This window comes from Ursus americanus, chromosome 24, assembly GCF_024610735.1.
Source record: "Ursus americanus isolate L20-20 chromosome 24, mUrsAme1.1.p, whole genome shotgun sequence".
Lineage (NCBI taxonomy): Eukaryota > Metazoa > Chordata > Mammalia > Carnivora > Ursidae > Ursus > Ursus americanus.
The window spans coordinates 7,383,760-7,409,797 of NC_142150.1; the positions used below are offsets into that span (position 1 = coordinate 7,383,760).

The following is a 26,038-nucleotide window of genomic DNA, read 5'->3' on the forward strand; positions in this document are numbered from 1 at the left end:
CTTGTCGTATGAATGAATGAAAGCACGAGTGAGTGAATGGATCGGCGTGCCTTATCTGTGGATATGCCCCCCCACCCCGAGTGCCCAGGGAAGTACTTGAAATACACTAGAGTTCAATAGATACTGATTGAATGGGTGAATGGCACATGTTCCTAGGAACAGATCATCACAGGATCACAGAATAGCAAGCTGATCCTGAGATTGCTGAGCCTGATCTTCTCATTTTAAAGATAAAACTGACATCCAGAGAGGGGATTACTGGGCCAAGATCATAGAAGAAATCAGACGAAGAGCTGACCTGAGTCCCCAGCTCTTCTGACTCCTGGTATAGTGCTCATTCCATCAAACTGAAACACTTTTCCCATTAGCAACGGAAAATTATTCTGAGGGCTATTAACTGGCCCAAGAAGGAACTCAGATTAGCATCAGTAGAACTTAAAAAAAAAAAACCCAAAACTCAATTTTCTTTCGTTTCAGAACTGTCTCTCCTGATGGCTAAAATATGGTGCATTTAACAGACAACCTCACCCTCGCTATACCTCACTGCCCCATTACACCACCTCCATCAAAACAGGCAAGGGGTTGGTGAATTTCCAACTGTATCCACAACTCTGAATGTTTCCCCTTTTCCAACGTCAGCCAGAGTTCCAACAATATGTGGACTACACCACCATAGGCTAAATGGGAAAGCCTATGTAAAGAAGCCAGTGGCTGGGAAACCAGGGAGGTGCTGAAGACCCTGGCCAGGTAAGGGAGACCAGCAGGTACTGGGATTGCTGGTGTAGTGATGGGGTAGGCTCCAAACAAGTGGTTGGCCAGCTGGCCTTAGATGTGGGCAAACAAGCTCTGGCCTGACAAGAAGCAAGTACAACATTTTCTTTTCATTTTTCTTAAAACCCTGTGGAAACATAGAATCCATCTGGATGCAATGAAGACCAATTTCCTAGAATAACATTCCAAACAAAATGCTCTTCCTCAAGAGAGCCAAGTATTATACTGTTGGCATGGGCTTCCTTGGCCTTCTAGTAAATAAAATGCCCTATCACCTGGCCTTGTTGCACCTCTACAGTCTCGAGATGGTCAAATGAGAACCCTAAAGCATCTAGAGATTACAAAGTGTTTTCTGAATTCTCAAAGAAAAATGTAAATTAGCGCAACTTTTAATGTCAAATATATTGTGTTAACATTGACAATGGTACTTCTTCGAAACTGGCAATTTTCTACTGGGCATAGGTGAAGAAGCAGAGAGCTGATTAACTACAGCAAAGATTCCCAGCTTCACCTAATCGTAAGTATCTCCTATGGGGCACTGGACCTCAGCAAATTAGAATCACCCAAGTAGAGACCTAGAAATCTGTATTTTTAGCAAGCACGCCAGGTGATTCTTATGAATTGGTTAGTGTGGGAAACATTAAGCTAGAAAAACCGCAGTATCCACTCCCTAGGATTATTATCAGAATTAAGTGGAACTATATAAAGCTCTTGGCACACTGCCTGGCACATAATAAGTGCTCAGTAAGTGTTGGGTGTTGCTGTTATTTAATTATTAATAAGACATTCCAGAGCCTGATCAGATAATCGTTACTATATGGCCATCCAGAGTTAAAAGAGCAGAGCAGAGAGAACAAGTATGCTACAGTGGAAGAACTATCATTATTTACCTCTTTTTTCTTATTAATTTCATCCCTGTTAGCACAGTAGTTTTCAAAGTGTGGGCCCTGAACCAGCAACATGAGCACAACCTGGGAAATTACTAGAAATGAAAATTCTCAGGCCCTACCCCTGACCTACTGAATTAGTACATCATTGGAGGTGGGGCCCAAGAATCTGTTTTAACAAGATTTCCAGATGAATGAGAGGCAGGCTATAGTTTGAGAACCATCGACCTAACATCCTCCCACTCCAAGTATGGTCAGCAACACAGCATATTAGAAATGCAGAATCTGGGGCGCCTGGGTGGCTCAGTTGGTTAAGCGTCTGCCTTCGGCTCAGGTCATGATCCCAGGGTCCTGGGATCAAGCCCTGTGTCAGGCTCCCTGCTCAGTGGGGAGTCTGCTTCTCCCTCTGCTCCTCTCCCAACTGGTACTCTCTCTCTCTCTCTCTCAAATAAATAAATAAAATCTTAAAAAAAAAAAAAAAGTAGAAATGCAGAATCTCAGGTCCCCATCCCAGGCCTACTAAATCAGATTCTACTAAATCAGGTTCCACATTTTAACGAAGGCCCCGGGTGACTCACATGCACAAGACCGTCTGAGCAACACAGTCCTAGGCCACAGGAATTTCACAGACGCACAAGAAAATAGGGAGTGGACTGTGGCGTTCTGATTGTTGTTAAATGGCATTCTAAGGACTTACCAGGCACTATCATTTACCCAGGTGACCTCGTTCATTCTCACTATGCCTAGTGGTAGGTATTTTTATTCTTGTTTTACAGATTAGAAAGTTGAGACTCAAATCAGTAAACAATTTGCTGACGGTCACACGACTTAAGTAGTAGTAGAGCTGGTCATCTCTGTGTGACCTAAGTCTGTGTGTCTTTCTCTGCCCCATGGTGCCTGTGGTCGGTGACTGACAGTATGGCTAAGCAGATATCACCTGCCTGCTGGTGCAAATGGAGCAACTTCAAAAAGGAAGCAGTCCCCAACCTATGAAGGAGCAAGCCTCCAAAAGTGTGTGCTTCTGAGTCCGCTATTTGGAACTCCTGAGGGAAGTACTTGCAGAAACTATTTACATCATGACTTCTACGAGAAAATGCATTCTGAGTTATAGCACCAGATGGTAGCAGCTCCCTGCAGGGTCATTACCTCTGGGCTCCAGAAACTTGTTAGTGCTTCATTCATATCACCATAAGAGAAGAACGCACCTCCAAAGCAAATCCGTCCCAGAAGTTATGGCTCAGGAAACATCCATTCGTTCCCTCACTAAAGGATTTATTGATTGTCTCCTATAGAAAAGGTGCTATGCCAGGTGCTGTGGGTGATAAAAGATGAAAATGATCTGTGCCTCAAGGAATTTTCCAGTAAGGGGAAAAAAGCAGAAACATACACACCACTACCTAACACCCAAGGTAGAATGTGGTGAGTGACAAAAGAGAGTGCTGTGGAAGTTGAGAGAACGAAGAGATCACTTAGCATCTAGCAGAGCAGACTTCCCAAGGAGGTGCCATCTAAAGCTGAGCGTGCACAGCCAGCCAGAACACACGTTAGCCAAAACTGGCACTCCCAGCAGAGGGAAGAGCCTGAACCAAGGCTTGGAGGTGTGAAAGGGAAGGTCATACTGTAGAACTGCAAGGTGTCTCCTTGTTTGAAACCAAAGGTTCACTTAACTCAGATGTGGGAGATGAAACTCGAAAAGCAGGTCTGCGCCTAAGCAGGGGACTTAAATGGTAGGCTGAGAGATTGGAACTTTGCTTTGTACATATAGAGCTGCTTCACATTACTCATCATATTATATAATAAATCTATTGAACTCCAAATCCTTTTTGAAACAAGCTAGGGTAAAAACAAACATTTCTGAATTGGTATTATAATTATTTTCAAGTCTGCTTCCTCCATTAGACTCAATTTGAATGAGTTTGAGCGTTGGTAAATGCTCAAACGATGCTGATGGGTGAACGAAGGAGTGAATACACGAGTACACCAAGGAGCAGGAGAGGGTGGCTCCACAGTGCACCATGGCACAGAAAGGAAGGAGGAGTGGAGGGGTGGCAATGGAGAGACTGGAGACAGTGGGTCTAATGGTTAGGAGGCTACTGTGACTTGACAGGTGAGAGGCCAATGGGGTAAGGTCAAAAGGAACGAGGAGAAAGGGACAGAAGAGAGAGAGAAACACCTAGCTACAGGGCCTAGCAAGTGATTGGCAATGGGCCAAAGAGAAGGGAGCCAGCAGGGTCTTGCTGAAGTCAGCAGCCTAGGTGGCTGGGCGAGAACAGCGCCATTGGAAAATCGGGCCATCGGGTGGAAGAGCAAGGTCCTTACAGATGCCACTGCACTGAGTCCTCATCACCCTGTGGATACCTCTCTGACCTCAGCTTCTCTTATCCTCGCCCATGTTCCTTCTGTTTGAGCCATGCCAGCTTCCTTACAGGTTCTTGAGCATGCCAGGCCTGCTCCCGCTTTCAAGCCTCTGTGCTGGGACACTCTTTGTTGGATACCTGCAGAGCCAAGTCCCTTGTCAATTCCATATCTTTGCTCCAATGTTACCCCTCAATGAGGCCCATCGAAAACTGTAATCCATGCATTCCAGCTCCTCTCCAGAGTTCCCAAAGTCCCATACCCTGCTCCTTTTTTCTTCTTTTTTATTGTACTTACTACCTTCTAACATATAACTTTTTTTTTTTTTTAAAGATTTTATTTATTTATGTGACAGAGAGACAGCCAGCGAGAGAGGGAACACAGCAGGGGGAGAGGGAGAGGAAGAAGCAGGCTCATAGCAGAGGAGCCCGATGTGGGACTCGATCCCGGTACGCCGAGATCACGCCCTGAGCCGAAGGCAGACGCTTTAACAACTGCGCTACCCAGGCGCCCCAACATATAACTTTTTTATTTATTATGTCTACGGTTTAACATCGGTCCCCTCCCACTGAAACGTAAATTCCACAAGAACAAGGATTTCTATTTTGCAAATACCTTGAACACTGGCTAGCACATACCAGGCTTTCAATAAATAATTGATCAATGTATTATCTCCATTTTACAGATATGGAAATGGAGGCTCAGAAAGGCAACACAACTTTCCCCAAATAACACAGTTTGTCAGTCAGTAGTGGGAGCCTGAATTCAAACACAGATCTGCCCAACTCTAACTTCCTCTCAGCCAGGCTGAGTCTTGCTTTGGACAGGCCACCTCTGAGGGGGCAGTGATCCATCTGGGAGGAGATAATGAGCAAGCAGTGAGAAATGTGAGATTCAAGCCAATGGCAACCACACTCACAACACAGGAGACCCAGCCTGGCTGGGGGCAGGTCCACGAGTGCAGGTCCTGAACTGCCTACAGCCTGAAACACAGGCACTCTGACCAGAGAACCACCAAGAGAACCGATGGCTTCATTTCCTAAGTGTGAGTCTGAAGAATCAGGCCAGATTCTCCAGCGAACCAGCTCCTAATCTTTCCAGCTGTCTAAACTGTCAAATCACAAACTTCTCTTCAGGGGAATGTACTTAACAAAGGGACATGTCCAATTTCCCTTTATACCACCCATCCAGCGGGTCTGCACTCGGTTTCACTGCCACTCAGATCCACGCCCCCCTTCCCCCCACCGAATAATCCGTATATCACAGGCTCAATTTACAGCGCAGCACATTAACCACACTGGAGCTGCTCAAAATAAACAGGGTTGGCAGAGTGTAATTATTTCCAGCAAAAGAGTTGGTTCTGCATTTTGACAGTCATCTGATATATTATTGTACTCAATACTAAACTGTGAAACTGCAAAATTAAAAGAAAGCATTTTTTTAAGTTTTGAAAGTACTCATTATTAAATTATAAAGCAGGTCATTTATGGTGAGTCAGTCCAAAACCAAGGATAACAATGAAAGACTGCAGGAATCTTGAATTCTTTCTGTAACCTCTAATGTCCGTGATCCAAGGCCATTGTGAAAGTTGAATGAGATAGCACATCTAGCCCAGTGCCTGGGTCATAACAGGTCCTCAATTAATGTCATTGTCTTACTTAATTATTATTGCTATTTTCCCAGCAGCAGAATTTACGAACTACCTCAATTTGTTCATTTAGTCATGATTCCATCATCCCCAAAGAGCTCTGGGTCCACTGGTGAAAGACAACCAAACAGGTAACTCTCGCACAGGAAGAGGGGGAGACACACAGGGCTGAGGGGTGTGCAGAGAAAGAGCCCTTTCCCAGGGAGAGCAAGGCCAGAGCTGAGCCAGAAAGGGGAAGAGAAGTCAGCAGAGTGCAGGGAAAGGTGAGGAGGGCAGGGAGGCTAAAAGCAAGAAAAGAGCACATGACTGGGAGAAACTGCAATTGGAACCAGCCTAGAGTGACCAATGCAAGGCTAACGTTGCAGGTATTTAGACCTGCAATGGTCCTTCTTTCATGCTGAAGCAACAAAATGCACCAATTCCTCAGCACAATGGAAAGTGGCTGAGCCTGTCTCCTGGAGACCACCCACAGGAGCCCACATTCCCAGGAAAGCGACGGCAGGCCCCGGCTACCCAGCCTCCCATGCTTGCTCTCCAAGATGAGACAGGAGAGATCTCTCTTGCAAAGAGGATGTGATGAAATCCAAGCTATGCAATGGCAGCATCTGAACATGCTGAATCAGCTGCAGTTCAGGAAACAGAGCGTCCTTCGGGGACAAGGCATATCACTGATGCACAGAGAACCACTCCTATCCATGAAGGACACACCGTGAAACGTTTCACGCTGGCCTTCAATTATTAAACGAGCCCAAATGAGCTCTGGCAGTAAGATGGATCACACGCACTCACAGAGAGGGCTCTGGCTGGCCAGCCTAAATTGTCTTGGGTTATTCATCAAGGCACCAACAGACAGGGCGAGACACAGAGCTCTCTCTGAGGTTGCAGGGTCGTATGGTTACCAGAGCTTTTGGAGACCCCTAGAAAGCGGCGGTCATGGCCAGAGCAGGGAAGAGAAAGTATAAAGAACCTGACTCTGTGGAAAGCATGGGTTTTTTCAAGGCATAACAGCCCATGCTGGCAAAGAGCTCATTAACAACTTGTTGCACCTTGGTTGACATTTTCACACTGGCCGGTTTGGGGCTTCCCGTGTGGTACTTCAGATTTGACCCAGTTGTCTCCCGGGGTGTACCTGTCCTCCCGTGGGAAGAGGCAGCACACTGAGGTGAAGCTCTGGAGCCTCGCCTGGCCACGAAGACCGCTCTCCCGTTTACTAGCTGCATGGCTCTCAGTCCCAGCTTCCTCATCTGTCAATGGGGTGATTGGGAAAATTAAATAACACACACGTGATTTAATAACCTGGCACAATGCACATGGGAGGGGCTTCTTACCTTTTGCTTCCCATTCCCTTTACTCCTTTCCTTTGTGCCTCTGAAAAATTAGAATGTTTTCCTGGCTGGGCGCTGGGTTCACCTCTTTTGATTTCAGATCAAAACAGTACCCTTTGGGGCCTCGGCCTGGTTCAACACCGACTTCTGTTTGGGAGTTACCCTAACGGGAAGACACGCAGGTAAGGACCCCAGCCCTTTCACACCTCTCCTCACTCGGACCTCAGGCAGTCTCCCCCACCTGGTCACACCTCTGCCTGCGCTCCTCCCTAGCTGACTCATCCGTGCAGCTGGCCTGTTGTCCTGCCCAGGAAACCCACCTCTCCCTTCACAGCTCATTCCTGTCTACTGGTCCAGGCCTGTCGTAGGCCCGGGGTCCCCCATAAGGCTAGACAGCCCTCTGCCCTCACCTGGTTCCGCTACTAGATCCTGAGCCCCTGGAAAGCAGGGGCCACATCTCTGCGAGTGGCACAGAATCCAGCATATACAGCAGAGGCTGGCCAGGGCTGGTGGGGTGAGAAGGACACGGTGCCAGAGGGCCCAATCCTGGGACATGTTCTTAGAAGTTCTGTCTTGAGGCCAAAAAAAAATTTCCTAGGATGGAAACACTCCAGGAAGCCTAGGCAATGACAAATGAGCTGAGCGCAGGCAACCTCCAGAGACCTTCACGCTCCCACGCACATTCCTCCCACACTGGGGCACTTCGTGTGGACGGGGTGGCCCAGGATGTAGGCAGAACCGACTCCAAGTCCATGTAAAGGAAGGTGCTGTGGCAGAACAGACAAGAGTGTGGAGCATGGGACAAAGGGTGATGGAGATATGGAGTCCTGATCACAGGAGAAAATAATTTGACACAGTGCTGGGTGCTGGGGATGGCAAAGTGGGTATACACACAGCCCCAGCAACCCCCCCCCAAAGTCCCCTGATCCTCCTCAGCACCGGATCGGCACCCTGGATTGGCACTCTGACTCACCTGCCTCACCTGCCAGACCACAAGCTCCTTGAGGGCACAGGTGACGTCCTAGTGAACATTATATCTACAGCGTCTACCATAGTGTCCAGCACAAGCCCCAGGTCTACCAAGTCCTAACTCTGTGGTCTTGCCAAGTCACATAAGCTCTCTCAGCCTCAATTTCTAGTCTGTAGAGTAGAGATAATGGTAATCTCCACACCCAAGGAGGAGGAAATGAGTGATGTAGTAAAGCCCTTACTTAGCCGCAGCCTGGTTTAGTACGTGACAATGGTTAGGTGGTAGCGGTATTACGGAGCAGATTGCAAGCAAACGCTAGATGAACTAGGGGTAAAAGAGAGGGATACACATTCACACGAACTGCTACAAAAGTATGTGGCAACACAGCAGGAATATATTTGAATTACTCTAAGAGCCGAAAGGAGAGAGCGCGCCTACTTTTTGCCTGGCTGTATACAGAGAATTCCACAGAGGAGGTAGATACCATTTGACTTAAAATCTGAAGAACTAAACTCCAGTCCAAGGCACAGCATTTGCCACGGCACACAAGCAGGACAGAGTCTGGTGTGTTCAGGAACTGCAAGTCTGGGCACAAGCAGGTCTGTACACAGGAGCAGCGGTAACGCGGCCTGAAGAGACCAGGAAGAGCCAACAGTTCCCAGCATGCTCTGCCAAGGAGATGGCCTTCTCCTGCGACAGCCCAGAGAGCCACTGCAGGGCTCTGAGCAGGGAGGGAAAGGCACAGGCACGCTGGTGGCTGTGTGGAAGGTGGGCAAAGGGGGCGAGCCGGGGGGAACACAGGGCAAAGAAGGGAGCTGATGTGGGCTGGGGTACGGGAGGGAATGGAGATGGGGGTGGGGAGGGGGAAATGAAGCAAGCCAGCTCAAGGAGTCGGGTAGAAACTGAGTCTCAGAGAAACTGCACCTGGCCCTTGGTGCTCCCCAAATCTCCTTCATATAAAGTATGGCTCTATGAGTTAGATAAATCCCCTTCTCTCTATATTGCCTGCCTCACAATTTGTGTACAACTGAGGAGCACAAATATGGAAAATTGCAGCCGAAAGCTGTGACTGGGGTGAGCAGGCCCAGAGGTCACAGTCACCACTGGACAAAACCACCTACAACAGGCCTGGGATCAGGGCCAGCATTTTCCCACTCACATGCAAACTTGGGGCCCGAATTTTAGCAACAAAACCTTTCAGGTGTACTTTTTTTTTTAAGCTATTTACAGGAACCCAAGGTCTTTCAAGTACTTAGAGAAATGGCTTATAACTAGTTTGTTGTTAAAGAAAAAACAATAGCCTCTTTGCCCTACATGCCTGGGTGCCAACAAAAAGATGCAATGATTCACCAAGTCTCTAGGGTCCCAGAAATCAGTCTGTCTGTCTGTCTGTCACACACACACACACACACACACACACACACACACACACACACACTCTAACACACACACTCCCTCTGCCTGTGCCCTCCTCCTCCCTCCCCCCTCTTCCTCCTCCCTCTCTCTCTTCCTCCAGTCTTTCCCCCTTTCCCCCTCACTTCTCCCCCCTCCTCTCTCTCTCTCTATCTCATTCCACCCCCTCCTGCTTCCCCCCACTCTGTCTCTCTCTCTTTCTCCGCAATAGAAATCTACTACTGTCCTATGAAAGGAGCTGCATTCTAACGGTCCCCTGGAGAGGGGAGAAAGGGAGGGAGGGTTCAAGGCCATACATGACCATTCCTGCTAAACACAAAATGGTCGCCTTTGCTGCTTCCTTCCTCGGTTTCAATCTAATTAGACAGAGCTAATGAGTAGGCAGCAATGGTGCTTGGTTCAGCTGTTCCAGACCCAAGTGTTTCTTCCTTATTAAAAATAAAGACACCCAAGGGCTCAATTTGGTAAAAATGCACACAGAGAGGCACATTTCCTTTAAAAAAAAATGTTTTGCATTAAAAAACGATATCTGTTTAATAAGTACCAAAAATCAAATATACAACAGCAAGATCCCTGGTAGCACCTGTGTGTGTTTTCAGACAGTGTCTTCAAGGACAGAACATTAGAAAGAGACTCAGAAGACCTGAAGGCTAGTGTCAGCTCTGCCACTGAGCAGCGGTGTGACCACCCTGAGCCTTGGCTTCCTCAGTATCAGATGCATGAAACGCTCCACCTATCTCACAGAATGTATTTGGAAGTGTTTTGCAAACTATAAAGCACTTTGTTAACACCTATTCAGTCAACAAATATTTACTGAGGGCCGACCAGGTGCCAGGCATGTGTTTACCCTTGTTACCATCACGAAGAACACTGCACCTCTTCAGCTCGGTCCCTGGGTATCACTTTCAAATGCAGCCTGGTCTCTGGGCTCAAGCCATGCACCCATTCACCCAGTATTTTCCCCATTGAAGCATTAGTCACTCGCCCCCATCATTAGATACTTAATGACATCTCAGCCCTGAGAGACCCTGGGGCATGTTAGTACAAATGATGGTGGGAGCAGGGCCTCTTGCCACCTTGCTGCTCCAGGGGGCCTGATTCTGTGAAGCTTCCAGAACCTTACTCCCCATAACTACAGAATAAGATGATTCTTACAACCAGGGCTAAGGCAGGTGAACAGATGGGGAGCCTGCATGGCTATGTCCTTCTGGTATCAGAGTGCCTGGTGCCGTGTCCTCACCAGATGACCTTTACCTACAGGCTCAGCCCCAGTCCAGCCCTGACCAGTCAGTACTGTTCTCAGTTCAGAAAGGTTTAAAGTCTCTGAGGTTAGCAACTCAGAAGCAAATTCCATGTGCTGCCATTCCTGTTCTGACCTTGTTCCTTGGTTTTTCATCACTAAGCATCATGCCTGATTCTGGGAACCAGGCCCTGCTTTGTGCCAGAGGTCCAGTAACTATGACCCTGAATTGTTTCCTCTGTCTGACTCCGCACCTAGTGACCAGTTCCACCGAGCCCAGAGTACTGCTTTACTATTACTCCACGAGATTGTCTTGATGCAGAATCTACCCAGGAACCTCTGGAGGCCAGAGGTCCCAGGAATGCATCTCCATATTTCCTAGTGTACAGCCCAGCCTCCGGCATGTGGCAGACACACTAAATATTTATGCAATGAGAAGTTTGCCCACTTGCCTAGATGACTGCGAACTATCTGCTCCTATGCCCCTCCCCACACACAGGACCTCCTTGATGGACAAAAGTACTGTTGCTTATTGCTATATCTCTGGCTGTTGTGCTGTTCCCAGCAGAGTCTCTGGGTCAAACCCAGTACGTCCCCTTCGTCGATGAGTGTATGCTAAGAGCAGAAGGGCTAAGCCTGTTCTGTACTCTGCTGCCTGGCTCAGCATCCCAGCCCCATCTTTTGTTCCTGGAGTCTAAGAGTTAGTTCAGTCTAAAGATTCATTTGAGGCCATCTGGCACCTTCTGGCACCAGCATGGAAGGGACTCAGCTCCATCCAACAAGCACTGCTGAACACCAAGCGTGGTATAAGGGAAGCTCTGTTTAAGACCCAGAGGTTGACACAGAAAATGTCTCCCTGAACCCTAAGAAAGAAGGGCCCCAGTCAGGCCTAGAGCACAGCACACCGAGTTCCGGCTCTGGGAGGTTGCTCTACAGTGGAGAATGCAAATAGGAAAACTGATTTCTGCCTCTTTACTTCTGTATTGCGACTTCCTTCCAGATCAGCAGAGGAAAAGCACATCTGGCACAAAGGGAGAAAGTGGGGACTAAGATTTAGTCCTGCTCTCTTCCACCAATTTGTTCTGTGACCCCCAGTGGATCCCTCTCCTTGCCTGGGTCTCTAATATTCTCCTTCATGCAGTCACAGGCTTTCATCTGGTGATCCATTTCTTTGGCCCCATCTATGCCTGACATGCAGCAATTTCCTTGCTACTCAAAATGTGTTCTCAGACCACAGCGTTGGCATCACCCAGGAGCTTGTTGGAAACACAGAGACCTACTGATTGGACCTACGGAATCAGAATCTGCATTTTAACAAGATCCCGAAGTGATTTTGCACACACGCTGAAGGTTGAGGAACACTATTCTGCAGCTCCTCAGAAAGACCAGGCCAACCTAGAGGGTGACCTCTTCTGCAAGAAGCTGGAAGAAGAATGCGCTGGTCACAGGACTTCACTGAAGTGATTAGAAGCAGCTGGCCAGTAGCAAGGGCTGGGGAGAGATGCTGCAGGATCCTTTTAGACTCAGCTGTGATCCATAAAAGATCTCTCAAGTACTTAGAGTCTCTAAATTTGAAGTCTTTAGATAAAATGACTTTAAAAATACTAATTATGTGCGGAAGTCTAACCATGAACCAAGCATTAGTGAATCCAGAGCTCCTTCTGTCCTGGCACCCTGCCAGCCCGCACTGAACAGAGCTCTAAAATCAGCAAAGAGGTCACCTCTGAAACCACAGCACTTCTCCCTACCCCACCTGTCTCCTGACTGGTCCACACCTACCAGAACTTCGGTCTCAACTGGAATCCCATGGACAAGACCACACTCACAGGAACACTGCCCAGGGCCAAAGCAGCAGGGCAGCGGGGGAGGCGGGGGAAGGGCGACAACCTCTGGGGTCACACACCCACATAGTCAATCCCATGGGACAGAAAGAGAGGGGGAGAAGCACGGACTGGAAGTTTATCAGAGACAAACAAACCTTGCCCTTGCTTCCAACATCCAGGGAGAAGACCAGCTTCTGGCTTGGTGACCATCCAGCTGAGAAAGTCTCATTCAGCCAGTGAGGCTTTGAAGACAAGCAGAGAAAACATCCTAAGCCCTCGGTTCCAGTCCTGAGGCTATGCTAATGTGCTATGTGACCCTGGGAGGCAGCCTCCCTGCCTTGTCCCATTCCCGCAGGAGAAGAGGCACCACTTGCTCCGCTGAGAGGACACTCTACTGCACGCTGCAGAATTATTTATCTGTGTTTGCACGGCCACATCATCCACTATGCAAGCGCTCTGTCTCCATTGCCTGTCTCCCTAGCAATGAAGACGGTAGGAGGAAGGAAGAAGGGAGGAAGGACGGGAGGGAAATGGAGGCCAGACTTGGACCTGATGACTGCGCAGGTCACTAGCAGTTCAGAAAGGGGTCCCTTTCTTGAGGCACTCTCCATGTCACAGTGTCCATTTTACATCCTAAGCACACTGTGAAGAAATAACTTATAACCCTCAGAGCCCACCTCCAAAGCTCCTCACTGAGCCTGCCCAAAGCCCCTCTTCCCCCTTAGGATCGCAGGATCACACAATAACTACATCCGGCATCTGGGAGGATTTCTGACCACCTGATCGCCCCAAACAACTCTGCCAGAAATCTCGAGTGGAGATGTGACTATCAAATTCTCTATAAGCACTGGATATAGCTATATTCAGCCTGCAAAAACCAATCTTCAAGACCTCTGAACCTTAGAACCCAGAGGAAAAAACAACACGCCTCCTCATTATCCTTCACAAACAGCCCTACTCTTACTGCAGTGGGGACACAGGCAGGATTACTCTGAGTAGTTAACTGAATGGATGGTGGCCTGCCCCAGTCCTCACTTAGGGGGGGATGGTGGCTCATCTTTGCAAGTCATCACTGAGAGCTGACTCCTGGCGGACCTCTAAGATTCACCTCCTCTGCAACACCTCTCTGACCATAGTGTCATACTAGCCCCCCGCAACACTCCCCACCTCATCTCCTATCACATGCTCTTATCTGTCTCAGCCATGCACTGTGAGATTTTTGAGGACAGTACTGTAAAACTAGTCTCTATACCTATGGCAGCCTGCACGTAGAAGTCATTCAACAAAGGTTTCATGAGTGAGTGAATGAATGAACCAAACAATGAAAACCAAACAAGGACCAAAGATTATTTACTGTTTCATCAGTGTCTGTCAAGACTGACGTTCAGACTCCTTGTGAGCCAGGCCTCCTCCTCCTCAGTCGGGAAGCTAGAACAGAAAGAGAAGACCTCAGAGGTCTGGGAGAGTTAACTCTGGAAAAACTGGGATTCAAATTGACCTGGAATTTTTTCTGGACCCATGTCTACTAACAAGTACGCTGTTCTCACCCTCCTTCAGGCTCTGCAGTGTTCTGTGCTCCTCTTACCAGAATCGTTGGGTCAGAAATGTATTCTTTAGAAATGGGATACTGTTTATATTTTAGCTATTAAATGCAGTGTGAAAGTACCTAGCACATGGTCATTGTTTAAATTAGCATTTGTTAAACCCCAATCTATAGAATGCTATTTCTCTGAGTCAGGAATCAGGAATTTGCAAATAGTGGAGTTACAGAACGACTCTGGGCCACCCACTTTTGTGAATATAAAAGCATTTAAGTAAGGCAAGCTGACTTTGGTGGAATAGCCTCTATTTTTCATCTGCTTATATAACTCTGCATTGTCAAAGAGCACCAATAACTGGTGCTGTCATCTCTCATGCCCCCAAGAAAAACCTCCTTTGGGGCTCTTTCTACATTTATTTTCAATTGCCAGATCCCCAGAGGAAAAAATCAAATCACTGACGCTATTTCAAACTTCATGCTCAAGGCAGCCACTAAGAGGATAATAGGGCAGCTCAGCTTTTGCTCTCTTTGAGGCAGGAAGACACCCCATGGCTGTGAAGGAAAGGCAGGACACGTGTGAGGACATTCAAAATAGAGCAAGGAAACCCAAAACAACAGAAAGATAAGAGAAGCTGGAGGAAAAAGCTGTTTGGAACCATGAATCATTCCAAGGTAACTTATGTGATTATGTAAGAAACAAAATGAGCTCTCAGCATTGCCGGTCATTTACTGTTTCATCCATTCATGCATTCGGTCAACAAACATCCGCTGGACACCCATCACATGCCAGGGAATGCATGAGGCAGGTGGGTAGCACAAGGAGGATTTCTAGTAGCAGAACATCAGCCCACAACTGCTCACTATGTTCCTGCCACACTAGCCTTCCTTCAGGTCCAAGGTGCAAGGCCCTTTCATGCTTCGATGTCTTCAGCTTAAATTTCTCTTCCTCCAGGAGGTCTCACCTGATGCGCAACAAATATTACTCCATTACCCCCAACAACTCTTCTCTAGTGAAGAAATAATGGATAATAAGGCAAGGCTCCAACCCTAAAGAACTTAGCGGTTATCCAGGCAGAATCAGGCTCAGGGTAACAGGACAGGAACTGGGGCAGATCGGGACAGGAATAGCAGCCCAGATGACATCTTACTGACTCCCAGGCTCTGAACATGAACTTCTTCAATCTCTCCAATGGAAGTAAAATGCTGGGCCCTAGACAGAGCCTGCAGGTGGAGATCAAATGGCTGCAGCTATGGGAGAAAATGGTAGGAACCGAGCCTGTTCCTCATGCCAGAAAATGGCCTTTGAAGCATTCAGACAGAAGCATAAATGACTCTCCTCCCCAACTATGCTGTCCTTAGGAAACTAAAGGGAACCCAAAGGTTTACAAGTGGGCCACAATCTCTGAGTAAGACCGTAAGACCAGCGAGGGGAAAGGCAGTACAGTGGAAAGGGAGGAGGGCTTGGCCTAGGCCCGGGAGGACAGGGCTCAAATCCAAAGTCTGCCACCTATTAGATTCATGCTGTGGGGCAAGTCTTTCCCTTATCAAGGCTTCACTTCACCATTTGTAAATGGAAGGGGTTGGACTAGGATGATGTCTAAGTGCCCTCACAGCACTAAAGATCTGAGATTCTAGATGCATGCCAACCAGCCATAATCAGTGAGCAGGAGAACTCATTAATCGTGCCCACCTCTGATCTGACGTTCGGTTGCACTCTCAGTTACACGGTGGATAAAATGCTCAGAAGGAAGAGCTAATACAGTATTTCCTGAGCCTATTTAGTCTCCTGATTCAGCACTGCACCTGCTTCTTCCGCATTTGCAATTTACCAGATAATATCATCACAGCACTCCCTGAAACAGCTATCATTTGTCACTTGCTTGGATATTTAAGCCTGTCTTCTAATTTTTTTTAAGACAACTAGATCATTATAAAGACTAGTCATTAAAATTGCCAAATAAAATTTACTCAGAAAACAAGTGTCTCCTCTCTTTGTTTCCATTGTAACAGCAATACCTATAATGAATTGCTGACCTACACTGAGAAAAAAAAACCTATCAGAAGGAACATGGGGGTAAATATATATGTCTACTTTGTGAATAAATAATGCCACACAGAGCAATGTAGCCCATTCATTACCCAGAGCCTTTTTCTTATGGAAACAATACTATAAATGATACTTGATATCCCAGACTTGCTGCCTTGCAACTATACCCACCCTCACCCCCAAACATATCCCCAACATTCACTAAGTACCTTTTAATATATCCCAGCCTTCTTTTCAGGGCTGGAGAAACTGATAAAATGCACTTTCTGTCCCTAAACAAAGTGTAAGGCTACGGGTCAAGTGGTCCCAGCTGTGGAAGAAAAAGTGGCAGACTGGAACCCAGCAAGCACTGAGGCCAAAGAGTAGATTGCAAAGCATTGCCCAATACCCGTACCATAAGGGTCACATAATCCCGGGGCAGCAGTTTTCAAAGTGTGGCCCCAGACCATCAGCATAAACACCACCCGGGAACTTGATAGAACTTAAATTCTCAGCTCCCCCCCAGACCCCCTGAATCGGAAACTCTCAGCCCTCTGTTTTAACAAGTCCACCAGGGGATTCTGAAGCAGGTTTAAGTTTGAGAACCACAACCTTGGAGCATCCAAACTGCTGCATATGTGCAGTAAAAATGGCAGAGAACTAAGCTGCCATTAAACTGACAGAAAAACAAGAACATTGGGTAAGAAATTGGTTTTTAAAAATATTTTAGATGGTATTTGGGAAAAGCAGATTTACTAGAGAAGGAAGAAAGAGACAGAAGTGCTGGTCTTGATCCAGAAGGGACTGTCTGTGCATATTCAGAAGCCTCTGAGGCAAGGGCCCCAGGCCTTTTCCTGTGCGGTACTTCATTTCCGAATATAGGCCTGTTCAGTCCCTTCAGCTGACAGCCCATCATTTCAAATGGCGTTCCCACACATTCACCACCAGGGCTCTCAGACCTAGCAACCACCATTAAGGTCACTTGGTTTTGAACTCATAAATAGGAGAATGGAAAGTAAACAAACAAGGAGCAATAAATGTTGTAAGGTCGCTAAATTTAAAAACGTAGGGACAATTAAAAGAGGGAGAAAGAAATATGTGAGTATATATGAGAAAGAGATTGCTCAAAGTAGGATTTGCTGAGCTCTGAAAACAAAAGAGAGAAGACAGTTGGATCATTCCAAGAAGAGGAAATGAAGGAATACTGAGTCATTTCTCGGCCTCTGCCACCAGGTGGCGAAACTAACCCAGAACAGCTTAGTTGCTGTCCAAAAGCTTTTGTTTTGATTTGTCTTTTCCTGTTTACTTATTGCTTTAGGGTGGAGATGGTGGTGGAGAGCAACTTCCAGCTGGGTGGCTGGAGGCAGAGAGAGCATATTGTGCAGTGGATTGTTTTTACGCATGTTAATTCAGTCAGTGACCTTAATTAGGAGTATTGTTATATTTTAACATGTTGAAACAACCATGTAATAAAAAGTACCCATGATGACAAAGGCTATGCTGAGTTACACATTAATATTCTACTGCAACTAAATTTTAAGACAACACATTTGATTTTAAAATATCTGTTTTCCTGGAATGAAACTCAATGTCAAGTTTGGTTTAATTTTATGGTCCAAATGCAATTTTTCCTCTAGCAGACCACAAAATGTTAAATACCGCGGAACACAATAATGATGAAAAGGCGGCTTTACTGTAACGGCAAATTTCCTGTAGAGATGACCTGAGGTTCTACAGATCAGAAAGGAAAAGACACTCGTGGTTAATCATAAACCCATCTAAAGATAGTTCATTTCTAATATCTTTCATTTTAAACAATGTAAACAACTCTCTGGGCTTGGAAGGTTGTAAATTTAATAATGTTGTTTCAATTCACTACTAGCTCCCATTGACTTTCTCTCATTTTAATCTTTATTGATTGATTAATGTCATATTGAAACATCCAAATGACAAACTGAAGGAGAAAAAATGATAAGCCTTGAGTTGGACCTCTATTGGAAAGAGCACTAATCTGAGAATCAAGAGACCTGGGTCCTAGTATTTGCTCACCCTACCAGCTATCAACCCTGGGGAAGTCACTCCAGCTCTCCAGGCTTCAGCTTCCTCATATATAAAATGACACAATAATCTTTGCCATAATTCACTAAATTGTTGTGATTAACAGATGAAAAAATAAGGAGTTGTTACTATGAGACAGTACTGAGATTCCCATAAATTCAAATCAAACAAGCAAACAAAACTTCTACTGAAAAACAAACTACTTTAAAAAGCTTTTAAAATTAGACAAAAATACACTACTTTAAGGATCACAAATATCAAGGTGGGCAGGTAGAAACAGTGAAAAATTGTTCTCAGTGTGGCTGTATCCTCAAATTTTGGATCATCAAAATAAGCGTCTTTGGAAAAATCGAGTTTGAATAATCCCAAATGATGCTAGAGTTACCATAGCAACAAATGGGACCATTAGGTTGGGGCAATCAATAAAAGCCATCAACAAGTGGCTCTCCCTTACTTATGAAAACAACCACAAGAAAGTTTCTACTAAAGGTGGTACCTCTATGCTTATAACTTCTTTGAAATATACAGTTGCAAAATGCTCATGAAATTAACAAAATTCAAGTGACTTTCAGAATAAATTGAATAATAAAAAAGACTAAGAAAAATAACTTTTTAAAGTGTTGAGATCCTTGAATGAAAGGTATTTGTCTGGATACATATATCACTGCTCTTTATCCAGGGAGGAATACCAATCAAATGAGTCTATAGACAATCTACTCTGAATGTTTCTTTAGCTGCTATATTAATAAAAGGTAATATAATACATGGTAAATATGTACTCGACAAAACAAGAGCTTTCGATCTCTCCTGATTATTAGTGGATACTCAAATTCAAACAAGCCAAACCATCCTTCAAACAATTCAGATCACAGAGCTAGACAAATATTAGCTTAGCTTGCTTCCCAGCTGGTAGGCCAGACAGAGTTCAATCTAGTTACAAATTCAGGGGAAAAGAAATGGCCTATGTCATTTAATTCACTGTCCTATTGAACCCACATATCTGACAGCTCTTCTCCAAGTAAGATCCAGGGCTTAAAAATTAGTTCTACTATTAACTACAATGGTCCACTTCAATGTAATGGGACTAATGGTAGGGCCATGACTGGGAATCTTAATGTAAAAACTTTACAAAGACCCTTAATCCTCTGGCAATTACAAAACAAACAGATCTCTAGGCCTCAGGCTACATGATATTTGAAGCCCTGTAAGATAAAGGAACTAAAGACCAATATGTATTAAGTAACCTCAATCACATGAGTTTCTAATAAAAACACATAACTACAAAATTTTATCCTGGTTTTATTCTTGTATAATAATAAAGGAAATTATTTGTACAAAGAAAACTCCATCTACAAGTCCACCATCTAACACTTTTTCCCATTATTCAACATTCTCTTTCAAATCCACATCTGAGCACAAACAAAATTTTACTCAGAGATATGACCCAGTTCCCATTTCTCACTTAATCTAGAGAAAGGGTTTTCAAACTGTCCTGTGTTCCCTGGATGCCCCCCAGGGGCTACCATGAAGAGCAGACCTACCAGCATGCAGCCAAGTGGTAAGGCTTTATTCTCCCTTCCCCCACCTTCCTTTCCCTGTTCCCAATTCAATCAGAACAGTTCCATTTCTGTTTTACATTTTCAGATTCTACATAAAATTTTATTGGAAAATAAAACAAAAAAATAGTTCTATTACTACTAAGCATTTTAAAACTAAGAATGCACAGAACTATGAAATTTTTGAGCTAGGAAGAAACTAAAGAGAGCCAATGCTCTATTATTATCTATTTTACAGGTAATAAAAGAAGACCCAAAGAGAAGACAGACTTGCCCAAGCTCATACAGCAGTTAGGAACTGGAATTAGATCTCAGGTCTCCATCCCCAACTCAAAGATCCTATTCCTAATTCGGGAACTATTCATTCACTTCTTCAATAAATATTTATCAAATGCTACTATGAGCCAAGCACTGATTTAAGTGCTGGGAAATTAAAAGGGACAAAAAATCCTGCCCTCATGGCACTTATAATTTAGTAGAGAAACACAGATAATAAATATAAAAAATGAGTATATAGCATATTACAAGGCAATAAAGAAGAAAGATTGGGGCACCAGGAGAGAAAGAGCTGAGGTTACAACTGGGGAATTTCCTCAAAGACCACTGTCATTAGTTCTTTATGTACCTAATAAAAATATGTAAGAAGATCCTGAACTCACCTTCTCTCACAGACACAATGAATCTATAGCTATATATGGAACAATGTTCTCTGAAGAAAACCTAAAACCTGGCAGAGGTACCTCCTCACATTGAGCAAAGGAGAAGGAAACCACATCAAAGGAGGTAGGAAAAGCTGAGACACAATGAATAAAACCTAGGAGTACAGGGACTTACCATCAGGAGGGAACTCAAAACCCAGAGCAAAGGGTCTGTAACCCCAACTTTTAAGACTGGCAACTGAGAGGCAAGCCCCCAAAACATCTGGCTTTGATGACCAGCAGGGCTGTAGTGAATGGAGGATGGTCTCATAAAGGGCCTGCACACAGACTGACCTGATCCAGGGCCCAGTGTGGAAGCAGCACTTTGAAAAGTGTCCAGACTTTATGTGAATGACAGTCATTCCCTAATCTTCAAGTGCTGGACTGAGGGACAGGTGCCTGCTGGGATACTCTCCAGGGACAAAAGCTGGAGAGCACCATCTTCCTGCTCTCTTTCTGCCTTGGTAGAGCAACCAAACGCCATCTGGGTTTTTTCCTCCTTTTTTTCCCTTTCCTGTAGGTGCCATCTTTATGCTCCAGCTGGCAGGTGCCATCTTCCATGGTCTCCCTCTGCCTTGCTGAAGCCAGCAGGTGCCATCTTTTTTTCTCCTTTGTAGTTCCCTTTTTTCCTTCTTTTTTCTCTTTTCTTTTCCTCCCCCCACCCTTTTTTCACCAAGTGCCATCTTTGCACTCCACCTCCACCTCCCTCCAGCCAGTGGGCATGATCTTCACACTCTCCCTCTGACACACTCCAGAGCACCAGTATTTCCCAGAAGGGAGCTTCTACATATCTGGTACCCTGCTTTTTATGTCCAGGAACCCAGTTTTTGTATCTATGACCTGGGTCATTGATCACCTGGCTCTGAAGGTGAGGGGTTTGCGTTTCTGGGTCCCACAGGACTGTAACAATCAGAGAAACAGTTCTTGGCAGGCTACCAATCCCAGGGCACTGCACAGACAGCACACCAAAACACACCCTGAGTCTTTCTGAGAAAGAGGTCTATTTCCTTGTCCAGGAGCTTTGGCCTGAAGGGCAGGCCTCTGGTTTGGCACACCTACAGGGGCCTACAGAGGGACTCTTAGGGAACAGAGCCTGGTGTTCAATCTCTGTGCTCTCCCCCTGCATCCCTCCAGCTCACCAGTATCTTATAGAAAGGAGCCTATCCCCTTCTCTGGGGCCCTGATTTTTGTGGCTGCTGCCAGGGGACACCTCTAGATTGCCTGGCTCTGGTAGCTAGTGGGGCTTTTGCTCATGGGTCTCACAGGACTATAACCAATGGAGAAACAGTTCTTAAACAGCTACTACCATGGAGCAGAGCAAGAAGCAACAGACCCAGGAGCTCTATCTTTCTGGAAAGAGGCCTATTAGCTTATCATCATAACTGCAGCCTGAAGGACAGGTTTCTAATTAAACACACATCTAAGCACTGACTGCAAACCTTTCCTGAGACCTCAAAGGACAGGCATTATCTTTGTGCTCTCCCTCTGCCATGCTCCAGAGCACCAGCATCTCTTGGAGGGAAGCGCTTATACATGTCTGATACCCCAGTTTTTATATCTGGTGCCCTAGTTTTCGTGGCTCCCACCCCGGAGATACCTCTTGATGGCCTTGCTCTGGTCACTAGGATTATTTGTGTTCCTGGGTCCCATGGGACTGTAACAATCAGACAGATGGTTCTTGGCAGGGTACCATCCCAGGGCACTGCAACCACCAACCTTTCTGTAAAAGAGGCCTACTTGCTAGTCCTGCCAGTTCAACCGTAAGAGTAGGCTTCAGGTTTGGCACATATTGAGAGGCCTTAGAGGTGTAATCAGGGAACATAGGCCAGGAGATGCCATCTTTATGCTGTCTTTCTGCCTCACTACAGTCACTTGTATCTCCCAGAAAGGAGCCCTGATTTTGTAACTGCTGCCTAGGGGACACCTCCAGATTGACTGACCATTGGGGCCAGCAGGATATACACCTGCAGTCCCACAGCACTGTATGTATTTGCATTATTTGAAAGCTGTTGCCTGAGGTTCTGGCTTCCAATAAGCTTGAAACTAGGTGCTGGCTGAGATCATCCCCTTTAGGACACCAACTGGTCTCGGCACACTCTCAACTACTAGGAGCTATTAAAAATAAAAGAGGCTGCTTGGACAATCGCAAAGATTTCAGAGACAACTAAGACTTAGGGCAGGGTTGAACAATGAGGTTCATCTCCTACATAAGGCCAACCTTTTAAGGCTGGAAGAAGTGGCTGTTTCATCTAATGGACAGAAACCAATACAGAAAGTCAAGCAAAATGAGGGAACAAAAGAATATGTTCCAAATGAAGAAAAAAAATAGATTAAATATCAGAAAAAAAACCCTTAATGAAACAGAAATAAGTATTTTATCTGATAAAGTGTCCAAAATAATGGTCATAAAGATGCTCACCAAACTTGGGAGAAGAATGGATAAGCAGTGAGAGCTTCAACAAAGAGAAAAAATATAAGAAAGTTTCAAATAGAAGTCAAAGAACTGAAGAATACAATAATTGAACTGAAGAATACACTAGATGGATTCAATATCAAAATATATGAAAGAGAGGAAAGAATAAGTGAACTTGAAGACCAGGCAGAGAAACTCACCCAATCAGAGCAGCAAAAAGAAAAAAGAAAGAAAAAAAGTACAGATAGCTTTAGGGGTTTATGGAATGCCACCAAGCTGACTAAGATTGGAATCATAGGAGTCTCAGAAGGAGAAGAAAGAAAGAGGCAGAAAACTTATTTGAAGAAACAGTGGCTGAAAACTTCCCTATCTGGGAAAAGATATATACATCCAGATTCAGGAAGCCGAGAGTGCTTCAAAAAAGATAAACCCAAGGAGACTCACAACAAGACATTATGATTAAAATGTCAAAAGTTAAAGACAAGGATAGAATCTTAAAAACAGCATGAGAATAACAACCTGTTATGTATAAGGGAACCCTCAGAAGAAAATCAGCAGATTTTCTAGCAGAAACTTTGCAGGCCAAAAGAGAGGGATGCAATATATTTGAAATTCCAGAAGAAAAAATTTTTCCAACCAAGAATATTCTACCCAACAAAATTATCATTTGGAATTGAAGGAGATAAAGAGTTTTCTAAACAAGCATAGCTAAAGGAGTTCTTCACCACTAAACCAGCCTTACAAAAAATGCTAAAGGGATATCTTTAAACTGAAAATAAAGGGTACTAATTAGTAAGAAGAAAACATATGAAAGTATAAATCTCACTGGTAAAGGTAAATATATATTAAAATATGGTGAATAAATCACCTATAAAGCTATATGAAGGTTAACAAACAAAAGTAGTAAAAATTGGGCGCCTGGGTGGCTTAGTCAGTTAAGCATCTGCCTTCAGCTCAGGTCATGATCCCAGGGTCCTGGGATCAAGTCCCACATTGGGTTCCTTGCTCAGTGGGGAGCCTGCTTCTCCCTCTCCCTCTGCCTGCCGCTCCCCCTGCTTGTGTGCTCCCTCTCTCTCTCTCTGTCAAATAAATATTTTTTTAAAAGTAGTAAAAATAACTAACTACAATAATTAGGTAGGTATACACAAGATAAAAAGATGTACAATGTGACATCAAAAACATGAAACATGGGCACAGGGGACAGTAAAAATGTAAAGCGTTAGAAGGCATTCAAACTTAAGTTGTTATCAACTTAAAACAGACTCTTATAAACCTAAGTTATTATATGTAAGCCTCATAGTAACCACCAAGCAAAAATGTACAGTAGTTATACAAAAGATAATGAGAAAGAAATCTAGACATTCCTCTAAAGAAAGTTACCAAACCACAAAGGAATGGAGTAAAAGAAGAAAGGATCTAAGGAACTACAAAACAGCCAAAATACAATTAACAAAATGGCACTAGGTACATACTTATCAATAATTACTTTAAATGTAAACAGCCTAAATTCTCCAATCAAAAGACACAGAGTTGCTGAATAGATGAAACAAACAAACAAAAAACAAGATCCAACTACATGCTGCCTGCAAGAGAGTCACTTCAGATATAAGAAAGATACATATACATACAAAGACTGAAAGATATATATACATACAAAGACTGAAAGACAGTCCATGCAAATGAAAACCAAAAGAAAGCTGGGGTAGCTATACTTATATTAGACAAAATAGACTTCAACAAAGATTGTAACAAGACACAAAGGAGGGTATTACATATTGATAAAGGGGTCAATCTAACAAAAATAACATTTTAAAATATTTGTGGATGCAACATAGGAGCACCTAAATACATAAAGCAAATATTAACAGATCTAAGGGGAAAACAGAAATACACCAAAAGTAGGGGACTTTTAATACCCTATTTACATCAATAGATACATCATGCAGACATAAAATTAATAAAGAAACATCAGCTTTAATCAACATATTAGACCAGATGGACTTACGAGATATAAACAGAACATTCATCCAAAAGCAACAAAACACACATCTTCTCAAGTGCACATGTTTCTCCAAAACAGATCATATACTAGGCCACAAAACAACTTAGCAAATTTAAGAATCTTGAAATCACATCAAGCATCTTTTTCAATCAAAATGATATGAAACTAGAAATCAATTACAAGAAGAAATCCGGAAAATTCACAAATATGTACAGACTAAGCAACATGCTACTGAAAAACCAAAGGGTCAATAAAGAAATCAAAGGAAAAATCATAAAACACCTTGAGACAAATGAAAATACAACATACCAAAACTTATTGGATGCAGCAAAAGCAGTTCTAAGAGGGAAGGTCATAATGATAAATGCCTACCTAAAGAAGCAAGAAAAATCTCAAATAAACAACCTAGCTTTATACCACAAGGAACTAGAAAAAGAACAAATGAAGCCCAAAGTTAGTAGAAGGAATGAAATAACAAAGATTAGAGCAGAAATCAATGACATAGAGACTAAAAAGATAATAGAAAAGATCAATAAAACCAAGAGCTGGTTCTTTGAAAATATAAACAAAATTGACAAAACTTGAGCTAAACTCTCCAAGAAAACAAGGGCTCAAGTAAATAAAATCAGAAAGGAAAGAGGAGATGGTACAACTGATATTAAAGATATACAAAAGATCAGAAGACACTACTATGAACAATTACATACCAACAAATTGACAACCTAGAAGAAATGGATAAATTCCTAGAAACATATAACCCTTCCAAGACTGAATCATGAAGAAATAGAAAATCTAAAGTAACAAATTACTAGTAAGGAGATGAAATCAGCAATTTTAAAACTCCCTACATAAAAAAGTATGGGATTAGACAGCTTCACTAGCAAATTCTGCCAAACATTCAAAGACAAATTAATACCAATCCTTCTTAAGCACTTCCAAAAAGTAAAAGAGGAAGGAACACTTCCAAACTCATTTTACGAGGCCAGCATTACCTTCACACAAAAACCAGTCAAGGATACCACAAAAGAAGAAAATACAGGCCATTATCCCTGATGAACATAGATGCAAAAATCCTCAACAAAACATTAACAAACTGACTTCAACAATATATTAAAAAGACCACACACCATGATCAAGTGGGATTTATTCCAGGGATGTAAGGATGGTTCAACATCTGAAAATCAATTGACATGATATGCCACATTGACAAAATGAAAAGTAAAAATCATATAATCATTTCAATAGATGCAAAAAAAAAAAGCTTTTGACAAAATTCAACATCCATTTATGATGTTGGATACAGAGGGAACATA

The 26,038-nt window shown here is 44.1% G+C and overlaps 1 protein-coding gene across 6 annotated transcripts in view; it reads right to left on the reverse strand.

The window, feature by feature from the left end:
- The window catches only part of SERGEF (secretion regulating guanine nucleotide exchange factor), a 217,676-nt gene that overhangs the window by 114,114 nt on the left and 77,524 nt on the right, over window positions 1-26,038 (reverse strand). For 3 of the 6 annotated variants that reach the window (XR_015721542.1, XM_087855334.1, XM_087855335.1), the window contains exon 10: window positions 6,791-6,905. The exons of the other annotated variants lie outside the window; for them this stretch is intronic. Coding sequence is in view for 2 of the 3 variants with exons in the window: in XM_087855334.1 (XP_087711460.1) it covers window positions 6,791-6,905 (115 nt within the window). In the remaining variant the exon portion in view is untranslated. The remainder of the gene's footprint in view (window positions 1-6,790; window positions 6,906-26,038) is intronic. 6 annotated transcript variants of the gene reach the window in all.